This window comes from Lynx canadensis, chromosome A3, assembly GCF_007474595.2.
Source record: "Lynx canadensis isolate LIC74 chromosome A3, mLynCan4.pri.v2, whole genome shotgun sequence".
Lineage (NCBI taxonomy): Eukaryota > Metazoa > Chordata > Mammalia > Carnivora > Felidae > Lynx > Lynx canadensis.
This window is the reverse complement of record NC_044305.1, coordinates 21,004,141-21,029,676: the sequence shown is the minus strand read 5'-3', so window position 1 is coordinate 21,029,676 and position 25,536 is coordinate 21,004,141. Positions and strand designations below refer to the sequence as shown.

Genomic DNA, 25,536 nt, shown 5'->3' with positions numbered 1-25,536 from the left:
TGTTCTCCAAAATGAAATGTTATGATCTTTACTTACTGCGGATACAATGTATCCCCAAGACAGTAAAAATTTTGCATATCCACAAACAAAAAGGTTCTCAAAACACGCAAAATCCTGCCCACCCAAACAGAGACAATTCCTCAAAACTCCTTGCTAAACATTTTCCAGACCGGCAAACGTGGGAACAGAACCTCACTCTGTGGTGTCATTGGAAACTGTCCCTCCTGAGCATCTTTCTGCATCAAGAAATAAATATACGGAATCAAGAAATACATTTATGATACATTCAAGGGAGGCATTACTTTCAGTGTATGATAACTAATTTGGCCAATCCCCTTTTGTTGGACACTCCGGATTGGGTCCACTGCTCCCTTGCCTGTTTCATGCCGCACAGCAATGAGCGTTTTGTTGCGGTGACATATTTCACGCTGACTTTGATTATGTACTTACGTTCCGGAGGTGGCACTGCGGGTTACCGGGAATGCAAGTGTTTAGAGATTTGCCAAGTTGCCTTCCAGGAAATTTTACCACCAGCAAGCTTTGAGAAAGCCCATTTTTCCATGGGGGCGTGGGGGAAAGATTTCTTCATACTCAACCCTGTTTATTTAAAACGAGAGGAAAGAATTTGGGTGGTGCCCAACCTGGCTCGGACTCCCAGCTCCGCTACCTGTCAGGTGTGTGACCTTGAGGGACGGACGTGGCCTCTCTGAGCCTCGGTTTCCTAGTCTGTAACATCGGGCCTTCCTAGCAATGCATGTGGGGTCTTTTTGCGGGAAGGGTGGACGGACATTGTCACCCAGGGTCAGGCCAACCCAACCTCTGACCCGGGACAGCAGCAACCACCTTCTAAGCATGACCCATGACCCCAGCAATGTTGCAAGCCAGTTCCAGTCTCTGTACCTCCCATTCCCGTTGCCCCGAACCGGATCCCAGGAACCCGCCCCCACTCGGGAGCCACCCCTGCCCCAGCCCTCCTGCTATATGGGAGCCGGACCCGGCCTGGGCCACTCCACTGGGAATCCAGGATGAGGGCCTTGGCCGGGGCCCTGCCCTCTCTACTGCTGAGGTTGCTGCTTACATCCTCCCCTGAGGCCCTGGGTGCCAACCCCGGCCTGGTCGCCAGGATCACTGACAAGGGACTGGAGTACGGTAAGAAGCTGCGGCTGTTGGCTGGACTGGGGACCCGCTGGGCACCAGGCTGCTCTGGGAACAGTGGAGGACACCAACGGGGTGCTCTCCCTCGGGGCGGCGAGCCGAGGTCAGGCCTTGTCACCCGCCTGCTGTGCCACTCGGGCACGTTATTTGTCCGAGCCAGGGGTCTCCCCACTGGCCAACAGGGATAAGGATTTAGAGCAAGCAGTTGATTTGGGGGAGGATGCCAGGAAACAGCACAGGAGAGTGGGAACATGAGATGAGAAAGGGAAGGCAGCCGGGGGACAGGAGAGGTGTGTAAGGACAGGAGAGGTGACTGGGACGAGTCCCCTGGAAAGTTCTTGGTAGAGCTTGGAAACCTCTGTCTTAAATCCAGAAGTCAGAATGGCGGTTGCCTCCAGAGAAAGACAGTGACCCGGAGGGGACGGGAGGGAGCCCGCCGGGTGCTGGGAATGTGCTCTGGGTGGCGGTTACACGCGTATACGAACATTTAAGAATCACCCGGCAATGCCTTGTATCTATGTCATAGCTCACTCTTAAAAGAATGAGAAGTAGGACTGCTTTGCTGAAGCCAAGCGTCAAAATTAACCCATCCAAGGGCCAGGGTGCTGAGGTATTTATACACCAGTCCCCCCAGTCACCGCACGGCTGTCCTCACATTCATGGAGCCTCAATTGCCTTTTCTGTTAAATGGGGTGATAATGTTCCCTCAGGCAGGGCTGTTGGGAGACGAGAAAAGGAAATCAGGGAAGGCTTCTTGGAGGAGGTTGGGGGGGCACAAAAGGTGAGTGGGAATTAACCAGGGACGAGGGGTAGCGTTCTGGCAGAAGGCCTGGCACACGCACTCACTAGAGACAGGAGTGCAGCTGGAAAAAGGGAAGACCACTGGTCCTCTGTGCACACATGCCGTCCTTGAGGACAGAACCCTGGGTCCCTCATGTACCTGAACAAAGGGGCCTAGTAAATGCTGTGTGCTTTGAAACCCTAAGTCAGGCAAAATTTGCCTTCGGTTCCTTTCCGCTGTGTGAATGTATCGTGTTTACTTAAGCCAATCGTCTAGAGTTGGACATTTTGGTCCTTTCCATATTTTTATAACATAAACCCTACTTTGCTGCTCCGGGGCCTTTCCTGAGCACCTGCTATGTGCACACACCCCAAGCTAGGAGTGCTTGTTATCTGCCCCCGGCCCCTCTTTGCCCTGCAAGGATCTCCTGTAATCCTCATGCCAGCTCCGAGAAGAGAGTTCTGTTACCATTGCCGTGGAGAAAGTGAAGGCTGAAGGCTTGCCCAAGGTCAGCCAGCTAGAAAGACATCAATGCTGGGATTCCGTCCCTAAGTCTTTACATCTAGCACAGGCTAGATGCCGGGAAGGACAGGACAGAGGACCACCCACCCACACCCACAGCACTCCTCCCTGGGTGGGGTTGCTGACAAAGACACTGTTTCCTCACCCATCAGCTGGGCACCCACGTAACTGTCCTAGCAAGATTCCGTAACTGTCATTAATACTTACAAGGAAGTCGGCCTGTCTCCCTAGAGCAGGTGGGAGCCACTGAAGGGATTAGAGGGGAGGCAGGCAGACAGGCCAGGCTGACTCATAGCTTTTTCCTGTCCACAGTGGCCCACGAGGGATTGGTGACCCTGCGGGAGGAACTGCTCAGAATCACGCTGCCTGACTTCACCGGGGACTTTAAGATCAAGCCCTTTGGCCGTGGGCACTACGAGTTCCATAGGTGGGGCCTTCCTTCTGCCGGGGCCCTGAGAGGGTAGGGAGGGGTGGGGGTCAGCAGGGGAAGGAGAACCCCAGGACCTCCCTGGGGCAGCAGTGGGAGAGTTCACTGCAGCATTCAGAGAGAGGTCCTGGGGAGGAGTTGGGTTCCCCCATTCTATCATTCATCCAATAAATATCAAAGAAGACCCACCAGCTGTGTGACCTGAGCCTCAGTTCCCTTATCTATAAAATGGGGGTGACACTGTGATAATCTAGGCTCCAGTCTGGCCCCTGGATGTAGTCTGGAAGGGAAGATAGACCTTAAACTTTAAAGACATTAGCCCAGCTCTTAGAGCTGAGGGTTGTACATCCGGGGGAGTCAAGGAAGGCTTCCCAGAGGAGCCGGCATTGGAGCTGAGCCTTCAGACGATCGTTAGACATGAGCAGCTGATGCCAAAGAAGGGCATGAAATGCTTGTTGAGGCACAGCCAATGGAGGAGGGCAAACCAGTCACAGCTCATCACCCCCTCCCTGCCCGCTACCACTGATGGCTTCATTCTTTCTTTCTTTTATTCAGTCCATCAGCAAACATTTATTGAGCACCTACTATGTGCCGGGCAAATAAAATGAAACGACCATTGTTTTCCCACTGACGGCCCCACGATATGTGTCGTCTTGGTTTGCTTCTCCCAGCACTCTGTGTCTTTTCTCGAGGCTGGCCCCAGCCTTCCCTGGATCTGATCCCTCAACCCGGATCTGTCAAGGGAGCTGCAAAACGCAAAGGGGTGTGCCTGTGGGCCCAATTCCAGATCCGACCCAGGACCACGAGATTCATGGGCTCTGATCCCAGCTGCGTGACTTCGGGCAAGTGCGGCCCTTTCAAGAGGTTCTATTTCCCCCTCTGTAACAAGGGAACGAGGACAGTGCTGTCCCCTTTGAGAGGCCTAAGTGACATAAGGGATGGAACGCGCTTAGCATGGCCGCACAGTCAGGGGGAGCCACACGCCTGCCCGAAGCAGGCTCTGCCCGCCAAGTCCCCGTGGGGTGGGGGTAGGGGGTGGTGGAGGTCGGAGCAAGAGCCCTGCTGAGGAGGGACCCAAGCTGGGGCTGACATGGCACTCCATGCCTCTCTCTCCTCAGCCAGCAGATCCACAGCTGTGAGCTGCCTGGCTCCACTCTGACACCCCTTCCCGGCCAGGGCCTGAGTTTCACCATCTCTGACTCCTTCATCAGAGTCCAGAGCGAATGGAAGGTGCGCAAATCTTTCGTGTAAGTAGACTCTGCTCCCAGGCTCTTGGGACGTTGGCCTTGGTCTTTCTCCCATCCTTCTTGGGCCCAAGGTATTCCCGGCTCATCAGAAAGGATGATGAAAGGAGCCCACAGGGGCCTGAGCCCTGGCTCTTGGTTAAGACTTAAGCTTTCCTGGTGGGGTTATGGGTGAGCTGAATGAGAGAATGCTGTTTCTTTTCGGTTTGCTTTCCCCAGGAGCAGACCCCAAGGCAAGAATTCAAGTGCAAGTACTTTACCTGGGAAATGACCGAAGGAAGCGGTCCACGGGGGTGGAGAAGGGAGGCAGGGAGGGAAGGAAGTCAGCCTGGCAGCTGATGGGAGTTCAGCCCTCCTGGGGACTTCTGGAAGCCATGCAGGCAGAGCAAACCTCTGAGTTACCCCAACTCAGCCATTACGACCCCTTCTTCCTTATTTGCTGTTGGTCAAGGGCAGCTCCCAGGGGCACAAATCTCTGGCTCTTTGAACTGTTCTCCGACCTCCAAGGTCCTTGGATGGAAGGTGGATGAGTCTACTTGGGCTGCTGTAATGAAATAGCACAGACTAGGTGCTTAAACAACCCTTCCGGAGGCCGGAAGTCCAAGATCAAGGTGTCAGCAAACCTACTTTCTCCCGGGGCCTCTCTCCTTAGCTTGCAGACGGTGACCCTCTGGCTGTGTCCTCACATGGTGGTCCCTCTGTGTGCAGGCACCCCGGGTGTCCCTCTGTGTCCTCTTTTCAGTGTGTGCTTTTCCTATGAGCGCACCAGTCACATCGGATTCGGGCCCACCCTAATGGCCTCATTTTTTTTTTTTAAGTTTATTTTTTTAAGTAATCTCTACACCCAACATGGGGCTGGAACTCACAACCCTTAGATCAAGAGCTGCACGCTCCATGGACTGAATCAGTCAAGCATCCCCCTAATGGCTTCATTTTAATATCATCACCTCTTCAAAGGCTCTGTCTCAAATGTAGTCACATTCCGAGGTCCTGGTATTCAAGCGTTCAACATTTGAATTTGGGGTGGGGACACACAATTCAGCCCATACACGTGTCTTTCCAGAGTACCTGAAAAACAGCCAAGGGCGCCTGGGTAGTTCTGTCGGTTGGGCGTCTGACTCTTGGTTTTGACTCAGGTCATGATCTCACAGTTTCGTGAGTTCGAGCCCTGCACCGGGCTCTGCGCTGGCCAGGAGGCTGCTTGGGATTCTCTGTCTCCCTCTCTCTCCGCCCCACCCCCACTCGCACTGTCTCTGTCTCTCAAAATAAATAAGTAAACTTTTAAAAAAGAAGAAGAAGAAAAGAAAAGCGGCTGGTACCAGTTGAGATCTGCTGTAAGTGTGAAACACCAGATTTGAGGATTCGGTACAAGAAAGAACGTAAGAAATCCCATGAATGATTTTTATGTTGTTATATGTTGAAATGGTAATATATGCTGTTAAAATTAATTTTACCTCTTTCATTTTGCCTTTTTAAATGTGGCTACTAGAAATGTTTTGATTACCTACGGGACTCACATTACATTTCTATTGGGCAGCGGGGCTTTAGAAAGACGCTCAGTCGACAAGTCACATTTATTCACTTCCATGAAAGGAATCGAGCCGTGCTCTTCTGTCCTGGCTTTGTTCAGTTAAAGATCTCAAAGATCTTTCTGTATGAGCGTATAAAAATCTACCTCATTCTTTTTTTTTTTTTTTTACCTTTTTTAATGTAATATTTTTTGAGGTGAAATTCACATAGCATACAAGTAACCATTTTAAAGTGAACAATCCAGTGACATTTGGTACATTCACAACGTTGTGCCACCACCACCTCCATCTAGTTCCAGAACGTTTTCATTCCCCCACGAGATAAACTCCAGACCCATTAAGCAGTCACGGCCCATTGCCTCCTCCCCCAGCCCCAGGCAACCACCAATCTGAACTAGATCTCTATGGTTTGCCTACTGGGGACATTTCATACAATTGGAATGATATCGACATGGGACATTTTGTATCTGGCATATATTATCATCATGTTTTTGAGGTTTGTCCACAACATAGCATGCGTCAGTGCTTTATTCCTTTTTTAAAATGTTTTTAATGTTTTTTTTTTTACTTTTGAGAGAGAGAGATAGCACAGGAGGTGGAGGGGCAGAGAAAGAGAGGGAGACACAGAACCCGAAGCAGGCTCCAGGCTCTGAGCTGTCAGCACAGAGCCTGACACGGGGCTCCAACCCACGGACCGCGAGACCGTGATCTGAGCCGAAGTTGGACGCTCAACCGACTGAGCCCCCCAGGCGTCCCAGTGCTTTCTTCCTTTTTATTGATGAGTACTATTTCATTGTATAGAGAGACCACATTAGCCCTCATTCTTTTTAAAGGACGCATGGCATAGATGCCCACGGCTTGTTGAACCTGTGCCCCACCAGTTGACATTTAGATTGTTCATCACCTTCTGCTATTACCCATGATGCTTCTGTGAGCTGCCCCACGCATATAACTTGGCAGGAAGAGCCACAGAGTAAAGTTCTAGAAACAAAATCTCTAGGCCAAAGATTGCGTGTGTTAGGATGGATCCCACCAGTCTATATTCCAGATATGCTCTCCCAACCACGGTGTCTGGGACTTCTGTTTACCGTTACCTTCACAAGCTTCAAAAACGTTCACCAATCTGATAGGTAAAAACTGGCATCATTTTATTTTCATTTTTAATAACTTTTCATATGCTTATTTGCAATTGAACTTCCTGTTTGATATCTTTGATCCCTTTTTTCTTCTCTTGGGTTGTTTTGTCCTTTCCTTATTAATTTGTATAAGCCTGTTCTTCGCGTATTAAGGAAATTAGCTCATATGTTACGGAAATTAGCTCTTCGGCTGGCTCACCATGCGATTTTTTTTTTTTTTTTTTTACTTTGAATACGGAAGGGTTTTTTTGTTCACTGAAGTTTTAATTTTCTATGCTGGCCAGTTTATTAACCATTTCCTTTATGGCTTTTGAGACTTGAATCCTACCTAGAAAGGCTTTTGTCCACTCCTTCCCATAAATAACTAGACCCAGTCTTTCTTCCTGATCATTTGTGGTCTTATTTGTAATAAATCTTTACTTTGTAATAATTTTTGTAATTAAAGTTTTGATCCAGCTCCATTTATTTTGGGGTAAGAATTGAGCTTCCTATTTTCCCCCCAGATGGTGGCTGATCTTAGTCTAGGAATCCATGACTGCTTCTCTCATTTCCTCCAGGAAACTACACGGGTCCCTTGATGTGGAGGTCAAGGGCATTACCATTTCAGTCAACCTTCTCTTGGGCAGAGAGCTCTCTGGGAGGCCCACCGTCAGTGCCACCAGCTGCAGCAGCCACATTCAAGATGTGGAGGTGGACGTGTCGGGAGATTTGGGGTAGGTCACCATCGGGACCCTGGCCAACTTGATCCCTGGGTGCAGCCCGAGATCCACCCAGCCCGAAGCCTGGCTTCTGATAAGCATAAGTGTCCAGACATCATGCACAGGCACATCACAGGCACTTAGAGGTCATTCCTTGGAGGACCCTGCTGAGATGAACAGAGGTAGTTTCAAGCCAGGAATGCTGGTGGGGACCACCATCAAGGGAGTGAAATCTGATTATTGGAAGAACACAAGGGCCTTTGGCCAAAGGAGAGGGTGCGGACAATATACAAGTGCTTGAGTACATCTCTTTGAGTCTCAGTTTCCTTGTTTAGAAATATATGGATTCTCAAGCCTCTCCTCCAAATCTACTGAACCTGATCGGGGTGCAGCAGGGGGCTGGGAGACCAGATGCGCTGAATCAGTGAACGTACTGGGAGTTGGGGACTCTGGATTTCCATCCTGTCCAGAATTCTGTCACACAGCAGGGCACCGAGACTGGTTGAGAGGGCTCCGTTGGAGACCGGCCTGGCCCCTCTGCTGCCTCACTGCCCCTGCATTCGGCGGAACACAGCTGACCATCCTTTGTGCTCCTCTCCCCAGGTGGCTGTTGAATCTCTTCGACAACCAGATTGAGTCCAAGTTACGCAAAGCGTTGGAAAACAAGGTAGGAATGTCCACGCGGCTGGTATCCCGCCGTGCCATGCAAGGGTGAGGTGTAATTCCTCACGGAGTTCTGGTCCTAGATGGTCAGGAGGGCTGGCCCAGACATACTTAGGCCCAAGGCCCAGAAAGGACAAATCACTTGGAGCCAGTGTGCAGTCAGGCTGGGGCAAAATGTGGGTCTCTGGACTCCAAGTGGGTGTGGTCAGGCAGAGAATGGTAAGAAGTTCAGCCAATGGTAAAACAGCAGGGACCGAACAGAGACTCCTCCCCTTCTCTCTGCTTGACCTTGCTCAGGGCGTGCTCCCCCCCACCCTCACTGCCCTGCACTCCGTAAGGCCAAAAAGGAAATTAACACTTAGGTGCCTGCAGACAGCAGGCAGGAAACTTGGGGAACGTGAGAACCGGGTGTTCATGAGCCCCTGCCTTGGACGGGAAGGCAGCCACAGAGTGTCGGTTTTTCCCATTAAAAAAAAAAAAAAAAATTACGTGAAATCTCCAAATTTTGAAACCTCTGGCTAAAACAAAGAGGTTTCACGTTAAACACTCATTTCATCCCCAAAATTCCTGAGGCATTATGAATGTGGAGCTGTGTCTGTAGCAACGATTGTGCTTGAGAAGGGAGAACGTAATGGAGGAAAGAAGAAAACAGACACACACACACACACACACACACACACACTCACACTCGGTCCAACGTCTGGTCTTGTTTCATAAGTTTATTTATTTATTTTGAAAGAAGGAGAGCACAGGAGGGGCAGAGAGAGAGAGAGGGACAGAGAGAATCCTAGGCAGGTTCTGCATTGTCAGTGCGGAGCCCGATGCGACGCTCGAACCCACGAACTACGAGATCATGCCCTGAGCCGAAATCAAGAGTTGGCCATTTAACCAACTGAGCCATCCTGGTGCCCCTGGTCTTGTTTTGAGTGCCCCCTGGTGGTTGAAGCGGGAATAGCAGACAGACCCCACAGATGGGAATGGCAAACTGGATTCTGTTCCTTTCCTTTTTCTGGAGTCCTGGGGTGTAGGTGAGCTGGGGACATATGCTAACCTCCTTCTTGCGCGCCCCATTACCACGATGCCATGGCTTTCTGAATAGGACACAGTATTCTTCCGCAGTGTGGGTGCAAATGATGACTAGTAATATTATATAATATAGTAATATATTACAAGTAGCGTTAATATAATAATTGTCATGGTAATTTATTAATTATTGTTTTGATCAGTTAATATAATGTGAACCGAATATATCACTGTATAATTATTCTTTTTTTAAATTTTTTTAAACATTTATTCATTTTTGAGAGAGGGAAAGACAGAGACAGAGCGTGAGTGGGGGAGGGGCAGAGACAGAGGGAGACACAGAATCCGAAGCAGGATCCGGGCTCTGAGCCATCAGCCCAGAGCCCGACGTGGGGCTCGAACTCACGGACCGCGAGATTGTGACCTGAGCTGAAGACGCTTAACTGAGCCACACAGGCGCCTCTAATTATTCTTATTTATAGCAATGGCAGCTATTTATTGAGCCTGTGGTTTGGCCAGAAGTAGTGTGCTAAGCACTGAACTATTGATATGCCATTGAGTCTCAACCACAACCTTTGAAGAAGGTGCTGTTTTCTACATTTGATAGAAGAGGCTCTGAGAGGTAGAATAACTTGCCCGGTGGTCACCTTGCTAGTGAGGAGGTAGGTTGGGTTTTGAACTTCCTAGAACATGGAGCATCTTGTACCAAAGGCCTCACAGGGGCTGGGTGTCTCGTGAAAGATGGAGATCTCACCTGACCCCTGACCTTTATGGGTCTTCAGAAATCTCCTTCTTGCAGGAAAACTAAGAGCCTTTCAAATTCCTCACTCAGGAAGGGATATGGTATCTGACCAACAGGGTTAAGAATAAGCACTTACTGGGGCGCCCGGGTGGCTCAGTCGGTTAAGCGGCCGACTTCGGCTCAGGTCATGATCTCCCGGTCCATGAGTTCGAGCCCCGCGTCGGGCCCTGTGCTGACGGCTCAGAGCCTGGAGCCTGCTTCGGATTCTGTGTCTCCCTCTCTCTGACCCTCCCCCGTTCATGCTCTGTCTCTCTCTGTCTCAAAATTAAATAAACGCTAAAAAAAAAATTTAACAACAACAACAAAAAAAAGAATAAGCACTTTCTACATGTTTGCTCTCTGGGCCATATATACGTACTGTCTCATTCCCCTAGTCCCCCCAAAATCCCTGGGAAGCAGGGATTGGCCTTGTCACTGGATCCTGTGTGTGAGGACTCGAAAGCAGGGAAAGATTCTTCAAAGGTCACACAGCCAGCGGGGGGACCGAAGAGGATTTGAACCCAGGTTTGCTCAGCTCACATACTACACCCTTACCCCGCCTCCCTGGGAGGCCCTACTACAGGTCTGGGCCTGAGGGCCCAAGGGCCTTCGCTCCCCCCATCGTGCAGGTCCCCTCCGGGGGGTGGGGCATCCAGGGGTCCTTTAGGAAGATGGGCCTTTGTCTGAAGGAAAAACAAGAAGGGGACAGGCTCCAGTGAGGCCAGCAGCGTTTCCTTGTTCCCGTGAAATCAACCATGACTATTGTTCACCACACCTTTCTTTGCTTTTTGGCAGCAACCTGATGCCAAGCTCCTCTCCCCAAACTGAGCCAGCTACAAAGGGAGGCTACGATCTCACCTCTTGCCTGCCCTGCCCCCAGCGTAGTTCCTTCCCCACAACCTTGTGCCTGATTTATGTCTGCTCACCCTTTAGCCTGCCCTTAAAATGTCACCTCTTGAAGGAAGGCACCTGCAACCCCCACACAAGGCCAGGGCCCCACCCCATGCTCTCAGAGCCCACCCCGCCATGTTCCTCTCCTTCCTACATGCGTGGATCCTTCTTTTTTTTTTTATTATTTTTTTTAACGTTTATTTATCTTTGAGACAGAGAGAGACAGAGCATGAACGGGGGAGGGTCAGAGAGAGGAAGACACAGAATCCGAAACAGGCTCCGGGCTCCGAGCTGTCAGCACAGAGCTCGCTTCGGATCCTCAGTCCTCCTCTCTCTCTGCCTCTCCCCCGCTCACGTTTTCTCCCTCTCAAAACACTGAGTAAAACATTAAAACAAACAAACAAAATGAAAATAGTCTCTTGATTGATTGACAACGGACTTCGTCTTTCTTGCATAAAACATTGATCTGCCCCAAGTTCCGGCTCAGATTTCTCTAACCACAATGAGAATTCGAAGACCTTTGCAAAGTAATCCCAGTGCAGAATCCTTCTAGATTTTTATGACTTTTTTTCCTCCTAAGCTTTTTCCTGTTCACACCAAGAACGTCTCTTGGTTCTCTCAGCATTTTCTTTAAGCAGCTCACCTTTCCAAGGCATTTATCTTTGGATTTCTCCGCCACATTTCGTGGGTTTACATAATAAATAATTTGAGCGATTACAAGAGCACGTACGGCAAACTGGTTTGGGAACATACATTCCCGACGGTCTAGTTCTGCTATTCAATTCTAAATTCTGGGAGGCCAACACCTCCCAAAGGAAAGTATCTTTCGCCGTAGTATTTCAGGAAGTGCCTCCGGCCGACGTCCCCCCACCAGGCTGGGTCACGGACCACCCAGCTCAGATGTCCAACTCCGGGCACTACTTTGAAAGATCCAGTTGGACCCTATTGAGGTCCACACGGGACCTACATGTTTTTGATCGTTTCTGTTTCCTGACGCATGGCACATGGTAAGCACTGATACATTTTTGTAGAATCGTTGGTCAGTGAGCAAATACGTGAAAGGCCGTGACTAAAGCGATTAGCACGATGGCAGACCAAAGCCGGGGGACCCGCTCAGGCTTCTCCTCCCGTGTTTTGCAGATTTGCGAAAGGATCCAGAAATCGGTGGCCTCTGACCTACAGCCGTATCTCCAAACTCTGCCAGGTAGGCCATCCCACCCGTCCCTGGGATACTCGCGCAGATACATACCTCATAAAACATTAAACGGGACAGAAACGTGGAAAGTAATCATTCTAAGTCCCTTTTTCTCCCCCAGTTTTCTCCCAAGAGGTAACCTCTGTTTAGGTTTTGCATATGCAAATTTTCTTTTGTATATGCAAATATAAATATACACATGCAGGGGCGCCTGCGTGGCTCAGTTGGTTGAGTGTCTGACTCTTGATTTCGGCTTAGGTCATGATCTCAGGGCCATGGGATTGAGCTCCGCATCGGGCTCTGTGCTGAGGGCGGAGCCTGCTTGGGATTCTCTCCTTCTGCCCCTCCCCCGTGCGCGCGCGTGTGTGCGCGCGCGCGCGCGCGTGTGTGTGTGTGTGTGTGTGTGTAACCCTGGAACCCATTCGGGCCCCAGGCTGAGCATACTACCCTCTTCATGGCTAATCCACCAGTGGGACAATAGAACCATGCCATCTCTTTCTTGGAGAAGCAGCTCTTTGCTGTGGGGCTGGGCTGGGTAGAAGGTCTGGAGGCAGAGGGGCAGGGAGCCATGAAGAAAGTTACAAGGGTGTGGGTCAATCAGGTCCCCCATCACCTGGCTCCTGATTCCGCCCCTCTCCTGGTTCACAGTCACAACAGAGATCGACAGTTTCGCTGGCATCGATTACAGTTTAACGGAAGCCCCTCGGGCAACAGCCCAAATGCTGGACGTGATGTTTAAGGTGAGAGGCCCAGAGGAGGGGCTGGGGTGGGCTGGGCCCCAGGGTGGCATGCCCTCAGGACCGGCCCTCACGCGGGGCCTCCTGTCTCTCCGGCTTCAGATCTGGCCCCATCTCCCCAGCGGTGCCCACTGTGTTGAGGGCAGGGCGATATGGAGTGATGGGGAGGGTTTCAAGAGCCAGAGTTCCAACAGGCATCTTACAACCCTTAGACCTTGAAACCCACGCTCTTCCCTTCCTTCATCTTGACCACCATGCAGGTGAGGTCAATCAGAACCCGGCTAGGTGGTGTAGACGGTGGTGTAGAGGGTACTATGGGTTAATATGCCAAAGCTGGGGAGCTTGTCATTAAGGGATTCTGGACCCTTAGGAAAACGCCTTTTGTGGTAGTTTCAGGCAGTGACTCTCGCCAGTGCCCCCGCATCAGTCTATGCGAGCGATTGCCTAGCTCAGCTGTCCAGCTCTGAGACAGACTTTGAAAAGTTCAAATGCATCCTGTTTCTCTTTCCAGGGTGAAATTTTTAACCGCGATCGCTATTCCCCAGTCACCTTCCTTGCTCCTGTCATGAGTCTTCCTGAGGACCACAACCGAATGGTCTACTTTGCCATCTCTGATTATGTCTTCAACACAGCCAGTCGGGTTTATCACGAGGCAGGGCACCTGAACTTCTCCATCACAGATGACATGGTGAGGGTGGTGGCAGAATAGCACTCACGAGTGACAGTGTAACCTGTCCTTCTTCCTTCTTTCCTTTCTACCCCATTTACATCAGTGAAATGGGAAGCTGTCGTGAAAAAAGATTAAGACAAGGAAATATACAAATTGGCACAATTTCCCTTTTCTCTTTGGCCGCCAGAAAGCTCAAATCAAAATTCTTTCTCCCTTAGAACTGTGAAAGACTGTGGCTTCCTTGTCTGTGTTTTACTTTTGCCCCAGTCTAGACCTGTTGTTCTAATTCATATTTTCTCTCATGCTTGGTTGCGGAGGTTTAAAAAAAAAAAACTGAAAAAAATTTAGTAAATGAGGCAGGATAATAAATACCCCGATAAATGCATATAATTACATGGAACAGGAAATTAAGACCAAGTTACAAGTAAAGTACAATTAAAGAAAATACTGTGCCCCTAAGTTGATTTTTTTTTAATAAAAAAATCTCTCTGGGAGCTTCCTTGTAGCCAAAGTGAAAAAGGTCCGTGATCTAGTGATTCATGGTAGAAAGAAAGGCAAAGTCTTCCCAGGACTTACCTTTAAAACACTTGTCTTAAATGGGACTTTTTGTCAGGAATCTTAAATTTTACCATGGATGACATCTTTAATAATTCTCAAGTTTCTTTAGTATTTCTGGGTCTCAGAAAATTATTTCTCGTCGCTTTTTGTAAAACTGAGGCCTCGTGAACGGCGTCGGGATGATGAGGGAAGCACAGAGTGCGGGCCGGCCTGGAAGGTCCAGCCGGCTCTGATGGTAGATGGGGGCCGTGTGGCGGGTGGAGGGAGTGGCTCTTTGTCTTTTCATTGATTTCTCACACATGCACACAGGCCTTTTACTTCTGTTATCACATTTGAGTAACCCACCCTGCCTGTGGTGCAGTCCCCTTTTTTTAGTGGATCGGATCAGAATAGCTGTGTTTTTTTTTTTTTTTTTCAACGTTTATTTATTTTTGGGACAGAGACAGAGCATGAACGGGGGAGGGGCAGAGAGAGAGGGAGACACAGAATCGGAAACAGGCTCCAGGCTCTGAGCCGTCAGCCCAGAGCCTGACGCGGGGCTCGAACTCACGGACCGCGAGATCGTGACCTGGCTGAAGTCGGACGCTTAACCGACTGCGCCACCCAGGCGCCCCAGAATAGCTGTGTTTTATAATAGTTATGCTGGGCTTTGGGCTAGGTGCATTGTTCACACTGTCCCATTTAGCCCTCACAATGACCTGATAAGCAGGGACTACTATTATCCCCATGCTACAGATGAGGAAGTTGAGGCTCAGAGAGGTGAAGGGAATGGCCTGAGACCACACAGTAACAAAGCCGGGAACCGTACCTACTACATCTTTGTGACTGCAGATCGCACCCTCACTCGGGACACCGCATGTCGCCTGTGTCCCAAGGAGAGCGGCGGGGACCACCCCCCCCCCCGCGACTGTTGCCATAGTAACACAGGCAGTCAAGAAACTACCGTCTTGAACATCTCCCCCCCCCCCCCCCACACCTCCTTATTCTTACACCTTCAGCTCCAGCGGGAGGACCCTAAAACTGTGTCTCTTTGCTGCAGGTTCCTTCTGGCTCTACCATCCGCCTGACCACCAAGTCCTTCCGCCCCTTCGCGCCCCGGGTAAGCCTTCTCTCAGCCCTGGACAGGTGCAGGCCGGGCTCACTAGCCTCCAGGGGTTTCTCTAAAACCTCGGTGCTACTCTCAGCTGACCGAGGCCAGCAGTGAAGCCCCCAGCGGGGGCGGTGCTTCGTTCTGGAGGCTTGGGGGCTTCTCTCCAAAGCCCAAACGACAGACGCCGGAGCCCCATGTCTCGTGGGACCACAGGTGGCCCGGTCTTTTACCGATGGTATCTGAGAATCCCAAAGAATGCCAACACGTCCTGCCAAATGCACCCTAATTAATAACATCATTAATAATAACATCATTATTAATGACATTAATAATTACAGCGGGCACGTGAGGGACCAGGCACCCTCACAGTAAATAAGAAATTTGTCTATAACCACACTAAATTCTCGTAGCTCCACATTCAAAACACATAAAAGGTTCTAGAGTGGAAAATTTTCCCATCTGCTCCTGGCCCCGAACCCCCCCGTGCCCACCCCCAGTACATATCCTTCTGGGGATGTTCCGGGTAGATCCAAACAAACGCCGTGAGTCTTTTCCATTTTTTTACACAAACAGAAACGTACCACACACGTGATTTTGTACCTTCCTTTTTCGCCTTACTGGCCTGGGAGATCATTCCGTCGAGGTAGATAAGGAGCTTCCTCACTCTTGTTTCCATTGGCTATCCATCCGGTGGACTTCTGTAGCTTAGCCCGTGTCCCCTGAGGGGACCCGGGGGTTGTTTGCACTCATCGCTACATCAGTGCTGCAGGGACTATCCTCGCAACTCTGTCATCGTGGGGTTAAACCTCACTGTGCGTGGCGTCTCATCTAACCCGACAGCAATCCACCTGTCCTCTCCCCCACCTTCCCAGCCCCCCGCAAGACACAGCTCAGACAGTCAGGAGTGTTGAACAGGCCTTGGAGAAGCCTTGCAGGTGGCTGAGGGGGTTATAATGGGAAAGTTTTTAAACTTAAGGTCCTGCAGTGCCTGGGTCGCATCCTTCCATAAGGTGCCCCCCATAGGCTCCTTCTCTCCCTTGAGCTCCAGAACCGCCTATCAGGCTACCAAGTTGTCAGATTTGGAGAGCCCTCGGTGGCTCCAACATCCTTTTAGCCCTAGAAGGAGGAGCAAACTCTTCCCCTCCCACTTCCTGCTTACATCAGCCTCGACGTGGCAGATGCAACTCAGCCCAGCTTCTCAGTAAAGCCTTTTACCTCCCCAACCTTCTAAATATCTCCCTTTTACTGTAGGATGCAGGTTTTATATTTGCATAACAAAAAAGGCTCACAGGGACTGTTGTTCTTTCCCCTAAAAAGGAACAAGTCTTGCCCCCCAATTAAATTCCAGTTAAACAGAAAACCGTGAGCACTGGTGAAACTGTGCCATCTAGTCTGGTCATATTTCAAAAACGGAGGGCGGGGGGGGGGGTCTGGTCTCCGCGTGCACAGTTTCCCCGAGTGCAGGGAGGGCCCGAGACGCAATAGGTCTCTCACCTCACGCCCCAGGAGGGATGGGGCATGAGAAAATTGGCCCGACCTTTCTGGAGGACAGTTTGACAATACCTGTCAAGAGCTTGAAAAATATCCCTGCCCTTTGACTCAGCAATTCCACTTCTAGGAGCGTCTTCCACCCACCTCCCCAAAATAGCCAAAGGTACACACAGGGGTGATCGTTATCATGGCGAAACCTTGGAAACCACCTGCTTTTCACTGTGGTTAGATCGGTTACAGACCCACGCACAATGGACCCAGTACAGCCACAAGATACATGATGCAGACTCCAGATGTCTGATGACAGGAAAGATCTCCAGGTGACCCATTAAGAGAAAGAAGAACAGAGCATTATTTTGTGAAAATAAAATCAATCAAAAAACATTCTCAGCTTTATCTGACTCCCTTTGGGGCGCCCTTGGCAGACTTGCATATTTCCTTCTCTTGGCATAATCTCCTCATTCTGTCCCCCCAGTTAGCCAGACTGTACCCCAACATGAACTTGGAGCTCCAGGGAACAATGGCCTCAGCCCCATTCCTGAACCTCAGCCCTGGGAATCTGTCCTTGACCCCCCAGATGGAGATTGAAGGCTTTGTGCTCCTGCCCAGCTCCGTCAGGGAGCCTGTGTTCAGGCTTGGTGTGGTAAGGTTCAAAGCCTTTGCAAATGCTGTTCCCTTTTTCTGCATGCTCTTCCCCCTACTCACCACCTGGTTAATTCCTTCAGATCTCAAATCTCACTTCCTCAGAGAGACCTTTCTTGATTACCCCTTACCCTTGACCCACCTTAGGCCCCCTGTCATTTTTTTTCCTTAAAACACCCTATTATTATCATTGCATAGCAATTATAAAGATACTTATATAGTTGTTGGCAGGTTTGTTTAATGTATGTGTCTCCCACTAAGTGAGACTGGGCTATTGTTAGAAGGAAGGTGGAGGGGGTTTTTGACCTGTTTACTCTGCATCTATATCTGACCCCTGAAGATGACATTTCCCAGGCGCCCTTGAACCCTGGTTTCAGGCGAGGTCAGCCAATGGAATGTACCATCAAGAGGCTACAGGTGGGAGGAAGGAAGAAGCCAGAATATTTCTTCCTCTTTTGATTCTGGACAGAGACTCAGGCATTGACTATTTCTCCTCGGCGGTGGCTTTCATAACCCTAATTCCTCCTTCGGTTCTTCTAGTCCTGGGGTAGAAGCAGCTTTCTGCCTTTGCTAGTCTCTGAGTCACCCCTCTAACTTTTTTTTTTTGGCTTCTTGTCAATTGCATCACTTGCATAACCAATTCCCTATATTAAAGTCCCTCTGAGTTAAATATTGAGAGTGGTCTCTCCTTTCTCCTGTCCAAGAGAGAAGGGATTCTGAATCCTTTTGGGTTCCTGCCCACCGGATGGAGAACTTTGCTCTCTTGTTTCAGATCTGAAACTCAACCACACAGATTTCTGGAAGGGTAATTGCTTCTAGATGCTGTATCTGCAGTTTGATATTATTGTTACAATTATCAAATTTGTTGTTTAATGGATTGTACATTTAATACGTTGTACATATTGTAAACTAAAACAAAATTTTATCATTATTATTTTTTATTATTGTCACCACTAGGGCTGATTCTTAGCCCTGAGATAGCTAAAAGCGATCCCTTTAGAGATATCCAGGGACAGGCACCCTACACCTTTTCGCGGTAGTCTGTTCACAGTTTAAACGCGTTCATAGTCAGCAATTTCAAGTAAAAAATGTTCAAGTCCAAGTTCAAACATTTATCGAGTACCTGTGATGAGCCTTCTAGGAGCCTACAGTCTAGTGGACAAGTTCCTGCTTTAACTTGCTCAGCTGTTTGTTTAAAGGAAACAGTTGGTACTAATAGGTATCCTTCCCATAGGGGACAACCTTTCTCATATAAAAACCTGTTTTCTTCTACTGGAATTCCCAGGCTACCAATGTGTCTGCCATGTTGACCTTCAACACCAGCAAGATCACTGGGGCCCTGAAGCCAGGAAAGTAAGTCAGCCTCCCGCCCACATGGGGACACTCAACTAGGCTTCGTCCATCTGGACCCTCTAGCTGATTCTCTGTAGCTGGGGATGGGGCTGTGAGCAGAGCCTCCGCTCAACGTTGGGGCCCACGACTGGGGAAGGAAACTTAAATTTTACATGAGTTGTTGCCCCATGGGTCCTGCCTCCATAAACTTCCTTCCCACCTAATCCCCATTACTTCCACATTGCTAAAGAATTTTTGAAAAAAAATTTTTTTTAAAAATGGGGCGCCTGGGTGGCTCAGTCGGTTGAGCGCCCAGCTTCGACTCAGGTCATGATCTGTGGTTTGTGCGTTCGAGCCCCACGTCCGACTCTGTGCTGACAGCTCAGAGCCGGGAGCCTGCTTCAGATTCTGTGTGTATGTCTCTCCGCCCCTCCCCTGCTCACACTCCGTCTCTTTCTCTCTCTCTCAAAAATGAATAAACGTTAAAAAAGTAATAGTAAATAAAGAATTAACTAATACTGTTTTTGTTTAGCCCGTGAATTTTAAACATCAGCTCTGTTGACTTTCTAATATCAGATAAAGATTGAGTTCCTCTACACGACCCATCTCCCCTCTGCAAGCCTTCACAATAAGGGGGTATCACAATAAGGGGGTTTTGTTATTTAATCATCTTTTTCAGTCCCATCCTTACCCCATCCTTGGCTCTGTGTCTTCTCAAGCCAGTGCCTCCTTTCTGAGGACCCCCATGGGCATAATGGGCATTATTGAGTGGAAATTCCCATGGGCATAATGACCACATCTCTGAGTCTTCTCGGATTTGTTACAGGGTGCAAGTGGAACTGAAAGAATCTAAAGTTGGAGTATTCAATGTAAGTTCTTATTGTTTTTATTGATGAAATGTTTAAGGTATTAGTTAATTTCATGCATTTACTAAGCAATGCTATGGCACCCATCAGTAGAAAATAGAAGAATTAGGGGCGCCTGGGTGGCTCAGTTGGTTGAGCGTCCGACTTCGGGTCAGGTCACGATCTCACGGTGCATGAGTTCGAGCCCCGCGTCGGGCTCTGTGCTGACCGCTCAGAGCCTGGAGCCTGTTTCAGATTCTGTGTCTCCCTCTCTCTCTGACCCTCCCCCGTTCATGCTCTGTCTCTCCCTGTCTCAAAAATAAATAAATAAATAAATAAATAAATAAATAAAATTTTTTAAATATAAAAAAATAAAATAGAAACATTAGAAGATCTGCTTTCTGCCCTAGAAAAGGGTAGAAGTTCTCGAAGACTTGAAACATAGGGCCAAGGAGCAGTTACATCCCAATACAAGATATCGGGTGCTAGCTCTCATTGGATTAATCTGAATCACGTGGCCGTTCTTTAGACACTCACTGTGGTTAAAAATTGGACAAGGCCGATTGACCAAACATGAGTTTCATCTGGACTCCTGGGGCCAGGATGTGGGGTCTCAAACCGTACGGACTGAGCCTGGAAAGGAGGGGTCCCCGGGGGAAAATAGGAGCTCCGTTATTAAAACCAGAGGAATGGATTGTGGGGCAGGCTAACCCAAGAGGTGATTCCACAAGGAGGAACAAACAGTGAAATGGATGGCCCCATATTGAAGGAAGAAAGACCGTGGGAACATCAGTATGGGAAGAAGTAATCAGGGAAAAGTCTCTGACAAGAGGGAAGACAGGATGACGGCAGGCCAAGCAGGAGATGGATAGACTTTAACTTGCAAACACCATCCCGCCATCACTGGCCCCTCTGGCCAGCCACCCCCTGCCTTCTGCTGCCCAGACCTTCCTTTACGAACTTACCAAGTAGAAACAAGCACATAAACCATGGGGAGAGATGCTACCCCCAAGGACCCCAAACGATGACCTCTTTCCATAACAAAGGAGGAAGGGAATAATGACACGCTAATATTGCTTCTGTGCGTGGCATGAAAAAGTGTTCCACGAGGTGGGGCGCCTGGGTGATTCAGTTGGTTAAGCGACCAACTCTGGCTCAGGTCATGATCTCATGGTTCATGGGTTGGAGCCCCACGTCGGGCTCTGTGCTGACAGCTCAGAGCCCGGAGCCTACTTCTCATTCTGTCTCCCTCGCTCTCTGCTCCTCCCCCGCTCATGCTCTGTTTCTCTCTCTCCCTCTCCCTCTCTCTCAAAAATAAATAAACATTAAAAAAATTAAAAATGTTCTATGAGGTGAACCGTCAAATGTAAAGATTCACAAAAAGTCATCTTACCAGAACAGAGGATGTAGAAAGCAACAATGATAGAATCAGATAAATTCAGGTTCAAATGTGGCCCCTGCTGCTCAGTTTCTGAAAGTCACTTTCATTCTGTGGCTCTCGGTTTTCCTGTCTGTGAAATGGGGGCAGTAATATCAACTCCAAATGGTTATTGTGAAGATTGAATCAGATGTATAACGTCATGCTCTGAGCCCTATACCGGGCACATGGTGAATGTTAAAAGTTGGGTTTCATAACTTTCGTTTTGAAATTTTTTCCAAAAAAAAAAAATCATTCAGGAAAACATTCTGTGAAGGAAAAATTAAATTGTAAAAAAAAAAAAAAAAAAAGTAAGAAAATTAATACTAAAGATAAGGCTAAGCCAAACCCTGATGTTCTTTCTGAGGAAGGACAGTTGGGTGTGTAATCTTTCAAATGTTTCTATCCGTCTGCACGCACGTAAATGTGCATCTCAAGATAGTTTTATCTCATAAAATAGTAGCATGATGTAGCCACCTATCTGAAATTTGCTTTTTTTCCGTCTTTTTTGCCATGGCAGCACGTAGAGAATTAGCTGAGCCCAGGCAAAATGGCGCGTGTGGTCACAGTTGTATCTCTCCTGTTCTCCACCAGGTGGAGCTGTTGGAGGCGCTGCTCAACTACCACGTTCTCAACACCCTCTACCCTCAGGTCAACGGTAAGAATCACTATGGATTTTTCCAAATCAAGGACAATACTCTTTGGGGGGAAAGGAGCTGGACTTGGAGATGGGAAACAGGGCTCTCCTGCAGGTTGAGTGACCTTGGACTAGTCATTTCTCCTCTGAGCTTCAGCGGCCCGTCTGTGAGATGGGCCTATTGGAGGTGGCCTCATCTCCCTCCAAGGCTCTAGCGAAATTTGGACACTGAGGCAGCTCTTTGGAGCACAGGAAACCTCCTCCTGAGAGAGAAGGAGGGGCCCACAGAAGTGCCCCCTACACCCCGAAATGGCAGGCAAAAGACAGAGGACGAAGTTAATACAGAGGGCACGAGGTGGCCCATCTCCGAATTTCCCAGTCGGTTGCCAACTCCCTAATCAGAAAATAAGGCATAAAGCCCTAAACACTGTTTCCACAAGGACCTGCTTCATTTGGCTGCAACAGAGGGCAGGACAGGGGCGGAGGGCAGAGAGCAGGTGCCCACTAGCTTCTTCACATGAGCGTGTGCTGCCCCATCCCGGCCACTCCTCCCATACGGCACCGTGGCTGGTATTTCAGGCTCCTATAGCAGCCTGCCTGGGTTGACATTCCAGCTCTGCCAGTTTCTGACCTCGCACAGGTTCCGTGGCCACTCTGTGCCTCAATTTCCTTATCGGTGAAATGGAAATAATAGTCTTATCTACCTCATAATCTTTGGTGATAATTAAATGGGAATATACCGTGTATAGAGTTGGCAGAGAGGAACTTACCTTACAATTGTTGTTTATTAACAAATCTCTCTCAATGTTATGCCTCAACCTCCAGAGAAGTTGGCAGAAGGCTTCCCCCTCCCTCTGCTGAAGCGCATTCAGCTCTATGACCCTGTTCTCGAGATCCACAAGGTCAGTGGGCTCAGGTGGGCTTTTGAAGATTTGGGGCAGGGGGGTGATTAGTTTTCCAAGTTCAGGGGCCATAGCTCAGTGGGTCGGAGCCAGCCCAGCCTTACAGCTCAGAAGGCCTGGATTGGGGAGGGATGCCCCGGGCATGGCTAGATGCCGTGCAGTGATCGACGTGTCCTTCAGAGGTGGTACCCCTACCGGGGCAAGAGGCATTTGACACGGTCTGTTGCCCCCACTGCCTCCCACCCCCTCCCACCATGGGGAACTTCAAGACCGGCTCATTTTGAAAACACTGCCAGGGCAACAGCCCAGGTTATGAAAGCCATTTGTAAGCTTTGAACATTTCTTCTAAATTCTTTTTTTTTTTTAATTTTTTTTTCTTTTTTTTTTTTAATTTTTTTTTTCAACGTTTATTTATTTTTGGGACAGAGAGAGACAGAGCATGAACGGGGGAGGGGCAGAGAGAGAGGGAGACACAGAATCGGAAACAGGCTCCAGGCTCTGAGCCATCAGCCCAGAGCCCGACGCGGGGCTCGAACTCCCGGACCGCGAGATCGTGACCTGGCTGAAGTCGGACGCTTAACCGACTGCGCCACCCAGGCGCCCCTTAAATTTTTTTTTTTTCAACGTTTATTTATTTTTGGGACAGAGAGAGACAGAGCATGAACGGGGGAGGGGCAGAGAGAGAGGGAGACACAGAATCGGAAACAGGCTCCAGGCTCTGAGCCATCAGCCCAGAGCCTGACGCGGGGCTCAAACTCACGGACCGCGAGATCGTGACCTGGCTGAAGTCGGACGCTTAACCGACTGCGCCACCCAGGCGCCCCTTCTTCTAAATTCTTAAGTGGAGGGACGTTATTATTAATATAGGTTTGATGTACTCCCCCTCATAGACCATCACCCCATACTCCCTCCCCCACAGTTACTCGCGGACCGCGAGATCACGACCTGAGCCGAAGTCGGCCGCTTAACCGACTGAGCCACCCAGGCGCCCCTCTAGGTATTTCAAAAATGCGTTCGTTTGTTTGTTTGGGATAGTTGCACTCCTGGTGCCCAGACCCTTTTTCTTTCTTTGCTGTTTTTCTTTTTTGTTGTTGTTGTTGCAAACTAGTCCTCAGCGCTCCCATGTTAAATACCGTTCTATCCATCAGAGACCATAACCTACTGAACGATTTCGATACCAAGGAACACGTCTGATTGTTCACTCTCCTCTTCACTATGCTGTCCAAGCATGTTCTGGTCTGTCTGTGCCCACGGTTCAGGCTATCTTTCTAGAATAGCATCTGCAAGGTGGGACGACTGGGTCGGCAGCCCTGTGAGCAGTAAAGGAGATGCCAGATCGCATCTGGTCCATCATCAATATCCAGCAAATAACAGTCACTGCAGAGAGTGAAGGGCAGCAGAGTGGTCAGGGACACTGAGACACTGACCAACTGCTATATTTGGAAAAACCAATATCCAAAGTCCTCTTGGGCCCAGAGATGCTCAACATCCAACTCCTGCTGAGTGATTACAAGGAGTCAGACAGCTCGTTATTTAAGTCAAAACTGACAATTCACACAGCTGGCCTCAGGATGGCACGTGGGAAATCATCAGAAGATTTATTCTACGCTATCATGCTCATTAGAATTTTGAGGTCATTTGTTTGACCTCCAAAGGCATGGGATGGATCGCTGTGGGAGAGAATTGGACTTCGCCTGGAGTTCAGAGTTCCCGCCCCTTCGGGTGATGGAAAGTTACCAGGAGGTAGGAGAGTAAATCCCAGCCGCGCACAATTTTGTGTTATTCGCGAAGGAGGCAAAATTTAGGTGACACAAAGGACATTTATGAGGCCTGCCAGGAAGCAGCAGCTTGGGAAATGACAGATAAATTGCCACCTTAGAGAAGGTGGCTGGCAAAAGCTGTGCTTTATGGAGACCTTGGGGATGGAGGTACGTTCGCGATTTATGCACTGACCTGTTTCTGCCAGAGCTTGTGTTTCCCCAGACGTGGGCCTCCCTTTAAGCGGAGATACATCTTTTCGGAGCAGAGGAGGCTTTTACCATCTTGTCCTGTCTTGTCTCTCCCAGGACTTCCTGTTCCTAGGTGCCAATGTCCAGTACATGAGAGTTTGAGGGCAAGGAGAGAGACGGGGGCTTGGAGGCCACAGCTAAATCGGCAAGTTGCTTTTCCAGATGTGCAGCATATTCCCGGAGATTCTGAGAAGACGAAGATTTTTCCGTTCTCAGATCTGGGGGAGAGGTCTGCCTGGCCCCGGCCCCCACACCGCTCCTCTTCAGCAGGTGCACCCACACCTTCTCTGACTCTGGACTTCACTTTCCCCCCAAGATTGGACCATCTTCCCCCACTGGCCTATACTATCTTTAAGGGCAGACACCATCAGGTCGCAGTGCCTGGCATGTAGTAGGTCCTCAATAAATATTTATTGAATGGTTCAATGAAGGAACCACTTGGTACTCTCGCTGAACCTCCCTACTACCCACCATCTTTTGACTGAGGGGTCTTTGGATGGTCAGCCCCATCCATGTTCTCCAAGGCTCAACCCTGACCACATTCCCCTTTCTCACTGGCTGCTACTATGGGAAGTTCAATGAGGAAACAAGGGGTTCTGCTCCCCACTCAGCCCTGGACCTGGTAGTGACGCCCGGTCTGTAAGGCACTTTGTCTATCACTGTGCTTGGGCAGCTCCTGGGCGCACCTCAATATGTGCTCCCGTCCTCGCTTCCTGCCTGCTGCAGCCGAGGGAGCCGCTGGGTCTCCCAGAGCAAACCCTCAGCCTCCCGCTGTTCTCCCCACTGAAATGGGTGTAAATTAGGAAGAAATGGATCCCTCTAGGTTTTCGGGCCGACCCCAATAAAAAGCTCATCCAACTGTTGTTTACGAGCCCCCAGCCTGGAGGAAGAGGCCATGATTTCTAATCACTGAACAACCAGCCCTTGATCAGACTTACTAAAGAGTCATTTCCAAGTTATGTAGTTGGGCCCCCGGGGACTGGGAATCAGAAGGCTCGTTTGATATTTTTTTTTTTTATTGGATTAATGAGCAGATGGATGGAGCTGCCGGCTAAGAGATAATTCACGGGGAATAGACCCATTTACCCTGTGTGTGACAGAGCTGCGTTCCGAGATGGGACAACGCTCTGTCACCCAGCTGCTGGCAGGGTGGGCCATGGT

General features: G+C 49.4%; 1 protein-coding gene across 3 annotated transcripts; it reads left to right on the top strand.

Annotated features, from left to right (window-relative positions):
* Positions 1-994: 994 nt before the first annotated feature.
* On the top strand, positions 995-24,698 carry LOC115510112 (lipopolysaccharide-binding protein-like). 3 transcript variants are annotated; one of them, XR_003967623.1, is made up of 16 exons: positions 995-1,149; positions 2,771-2,885; positions 4,004-4,132; positions 7,352-7,507; positions 8,096-8,159; positions 11,991-12,054; positions 12,694-12,785; positions 13,294-13,470; positions 15,050-15,109; positions 17,067-17,234; positions 18,519-18,586; positions 19,392-19,434; positions 21,422-21,485; positions 22,290-22,366; positions 23,515-24,109; positions 24,433-24,698. XR_003967623.1 is itself a non-coding variant. In XM_030309614.1 (15 exons), exons 1-15 carry the CDS (start codon positions 1,026-1,028, stop codon positions 24,475-24,477), a joined length of 1,446 nt encoding a protein of 481 aa, XP_030165474.1. In that variant the 5' UTR covers positions 995-1,025; the 3' UTR covers positions 24,478-24,698. The 3 variants fall into 3 exon arrangements, 2 of the variants coding, with proteins under 2 accessions (XP_030165474.1, XP_030165476.1); XM_030309614.1 differs by lacking the exon at positions 23,515-24,109; XM_030309616.1 differs by lacking the exons at positions 995-1,149; positions 2,771-2,885; positions 23,515-24,109 and adding an exon at positions 6,492-6,788 and having other exon boundaries at positions 4,109-4,132.
* Positions 24,699-25,536: the final 838 nt, after the last annotated feature.